A 3373-nucleotide genomic window follows, 5' to 3' on the forward strand; every position below is an offset into this window, starting at 1 on the left:
ACATTATCCCCTGCCACATAGGAGCTGGAGTTATTTTTGGTTTAGAGGAGACGAAACAAGTTCAGAAATGCCAGAAGCCCTACAGCCAATAGGGGATGGAGCCAGGGAAGGAATTTAACCTTCATAATTTAGGGCTTATCCCACCAAGCTGTTCATTAGCACCTGGGTAATGGATAGGTAAACAGTAATCTCTAAAGAGGGGAATGAAATAGGAATGATGGAACAAATTCCTAAATGGAGCCTGATATCCAGCCATTCATTCCTCTGCCTTTGCTGTGACTTTGGACATTTGTCCTGTCCCCTTCCCTCCTTTCCCTGTCTAGCCCTTAACCACCCACTTCCCTGCCCACTTCTTCTCTTTTCCAGGGCAATCTTAATACTGTTCACTTTGCTGCTCAAGGCCTGGGTCGCACTGTCTCATTTTAAATCTTTTTCACGTCGTGGTATTGTTTATTCGACGAATATTTGGTGAGCACCGACCACATGCCAAACACTGTGCCTGGGCACAATGCAGAGCAAACATCAACCACGAGTGGCACAAGTCACGTTTACCCGTTTTTGCCTCTCCCAGGAATCTTAGTGTCTGAGTAAACGCCACAATACCCTCTCGTTTAGCACACGTTTGAAACTCACCACCTAACGCTGCAGCCCTGAGCCGCCCAGAGCTCCCGTGCCGTGGCCGGGACCCACGGAGGTGAACCCCGCTCGACACTTCAAAGGCGGGAGCAAAGGTCAGAAATGTTACCTCCGTGCTGCTCCCCAGAACCCACTTCCGCCCACCCAGTACAAAAGTCGAGACCTATCTGTAGGTGAAGGCGCGTCAGAATTCGAGGAAGTTGTCCTACGTCTGCTTTCTTCCCAACCAGACCCTTCATGTTTGTTCTTCTCAGAGGCCGGGATTTTTAAAAAACACCGCAGGCAGGAAAAAAAAAAAAAAAAAAAAAAAGCGGTTGTTATGACAACCAAACGGGGCTAGGAAAGTCAGCCAATGAGCGTGCGCAAGTGCCTCCGGCTCAGCCAATGACAAGGACGCGCCGTGCGTAAGGCCGCCCAATGGCGCGCGGGCAGTGCTGCGTTTGAATCGCGGAGCTGGCGACGTCGGGGAAGGAGCCTCGGTCCTGCTGCAGGAGAGCGGCCCTAACGGCGCCCCGAAGCTTGTGTCCCTCTAGCCCGCGGCCCCTCCGCACCCGGGCTGTCGCTCTCGCCTTCCCGGTCCCTGATGGCGCTGCTCCGATGCCCGACGGTGAGTGGGCCCGGCGGTCCTCGCACGGGCCGGGGCCTCTGCCCGCCGCTCCTCCAGCTCCCCTGGCTTCCCTCCTGCTGCCCAGCCTCGCCCACACCGCGCCGCCTTTCCCTGCCTCGGGGTTCCCACCTCGGTCCGTTTCGGATCCACCTCCCCGCCCCGGCCCTCCCTGCCCGAGGGTGGCGAGGTGGAGGCAGGCGCGTGGGGGCGGCTGCCAGGCCAGCGAGGCCCAGGCCGCACGCAGCGAGCGGTCCCAGATGCTCTTTGTTGGTGGAGCGGACGCAAATGCAAAGCTGGGGTTTCCTTCCCTTTGCCCAGCGCTCTGCCAGCTTAGGGCGCTGTTGTGGGCGCGGGGAGGAGAAGGACTGGAGGAAATCCATAGACAGTAAAGGTTCTGAGTGTTTGGTTAATCAACAACCATGGCATGTTTTCTTCACATTTTGCTCTGTTTGCATTTCCCCTTTATTCTGCACACCGAGTCTTCCTAGCCAAGGGCACTAATGTCAGGGTTTGTCCTTTTAAGAAAATTAATTCTTTCACTCAAGTGTAATAGAGATTTTGCATATAATTTGGACCAGTGTGGCAGCCTGAGAGAAAATGGTTCAAATTAATTTATTTCATCTTTGCAAAAATCAAAATGTTATGATGTTTTGGGTATATTTCCTGTGGGCTTGAATGGTACGGGAACCTACTTATTCTCTGCTGAAAACCAGAGGGCCCTGACACACCTGAGTTCCATCGTTCTGGCTAAAAAGGCTGGTTAGAAGCTGCCAGGTTTTCCTTCCAGATGAATTTAAACTTAGTCACAGGCTTTAATCCATAAACATTAAACTTTCAAACATTTTTTTTTTTTAAATTGGCAATTGCTGCTGGAAATATTGTACACAGTGTGACTTTTAATAGCTTGAACACATTCAGTATTCATGTCCCTTTGTGACTCTAAGTCAAACTGAAGAGTAGTTTTTTTCTGATCATATAAAGTTCTTTAATAGTCAACTTATTTCTGTTCAAGAGAGTTTTCCCCTGCCCCTCTGTCTGTCCTGGTAGATCCACTCAAACCCCCTATTGATGCTGATAGATTTTTTTTAGGATTAAAAAAAAAAAAAACAACCATTGCCATCGAGGTGATTCCAACTCATAGCACCCTATAGGACAGAGTAGAACTGCTCCCTACGGTTTCCAAGGAAACTGCTGACTTTGGTTAGCAGAGGAGCTGTTAACCATTAGGACCCCCCAGCTGTTAGGGATAGAATATGCTGTTCTTTCTCACGTAATGTTCATCAGTTCTGTAATGTAAACCTTTTTGAATGAATTACTTTTCCTAGGAACTTTTGTTGCTAAGCATATTCTGTCTGAAGCAAGGTAACATCAACTGATGATTTTTCTTTCCTGCAATTCCAACCTTCCCTAAATTTGAGAACTAAAACTGCTTTACCCTAGAAAATTATTTCCTTTCTGGGTTTCCTTAATATAAGAGAGTCTGTTCCACGGCAAGTCCATGTAAGAAGACTGCCACATCTGAGGGAGCACGTCTTGTTTCGAGAATGAAAGCTAGTTTAGGCTGTAGATATCTCGATTTTCAACAGCCAGGCCTGTCATAGCTTTTTAATATTGTGTCCTAACTGCACTTGTTATCCATTGCTGTAAAGGAAATCTTTAAAATAGATGGTAAATTTACAGGGCTCTCTACCAAGTGACGTGGTGCTATGTGAAAAATAGTCGTGTATCTGTGACGTTTTAAAGTTTCTTGCGGGGGCCGTGTGAATACTCAAATACCTCTGCAAGGTGAAGCGGAGGGTCTTTATTACAGGTAAAGTAGACGAGTGATTTGCCTAAGTTAGAGTGGTGTTATCCATCACAAATAGCATTTTTAGGCCTAAAACCTATCTTTCTCTCTTTCAAATAGATCTATGCATATTCACCTTTGCCAAAACAATCCTGAATTTGGCTATCTGACATTAGCGAAGTATTTTAACTTGCCTAAACTCTTCGTTAATTTTTCTTTTTTTAGGTGCCCAGTGATTTGGAAAATATTGACAGAGGAATTAATTCCAAACCGAAGAGTCATGTGACTATCAGACGGGCAGTTTTAGAAGAAATTGGAAATAGAGTTACAACCAGAGCAGCGCA

General features: G+C 47.3%; 1 protein-coding gene across 1 annotated transcript in view; it reads left to right on the top strand.

Annotated features, from left to right (window-relative positions):
- Window positions 1-1022: 1022 nt before the first annotated feature.
- CCNB2 (cyclin B2) overlaps window positions 1023-3373 on the top strand; it is a 22306-nt gene continuing 19955 nt past the window's right edge. Inside the window, exons 1-2 of the mRNA XM_023729853.1 lie at window positions 1023-1243; window positions 3255-3370. Of these exons, the coding sequence (XP_023585621.1) occupies window positions 1220-1243; window positions 3255-3370 (140 nt within the window). The 5' untranslated portion in view covers window positions 1023-1219. The remainder of the gene's footprint in view (window positions 1244-3254; window positions 3371-3373) is intronic.

The sequence above is a fragment of the Trichechus manatus genome, unplaced genomic scaffold (genome assembly GCF_000243295.1).
Source record: "Trichechus manatus latirostris isolate Lorelei unplaced genomic scaffold, TriManLat1.0 scaffold00030, whole genome shotgun sequence".
NCBI classification, from domain to species: Eukaryota; Metazoa; Chordata; class Mammalia; order Sirenia; family Trichechidae; genus Trichechus; species Trichechus manatus.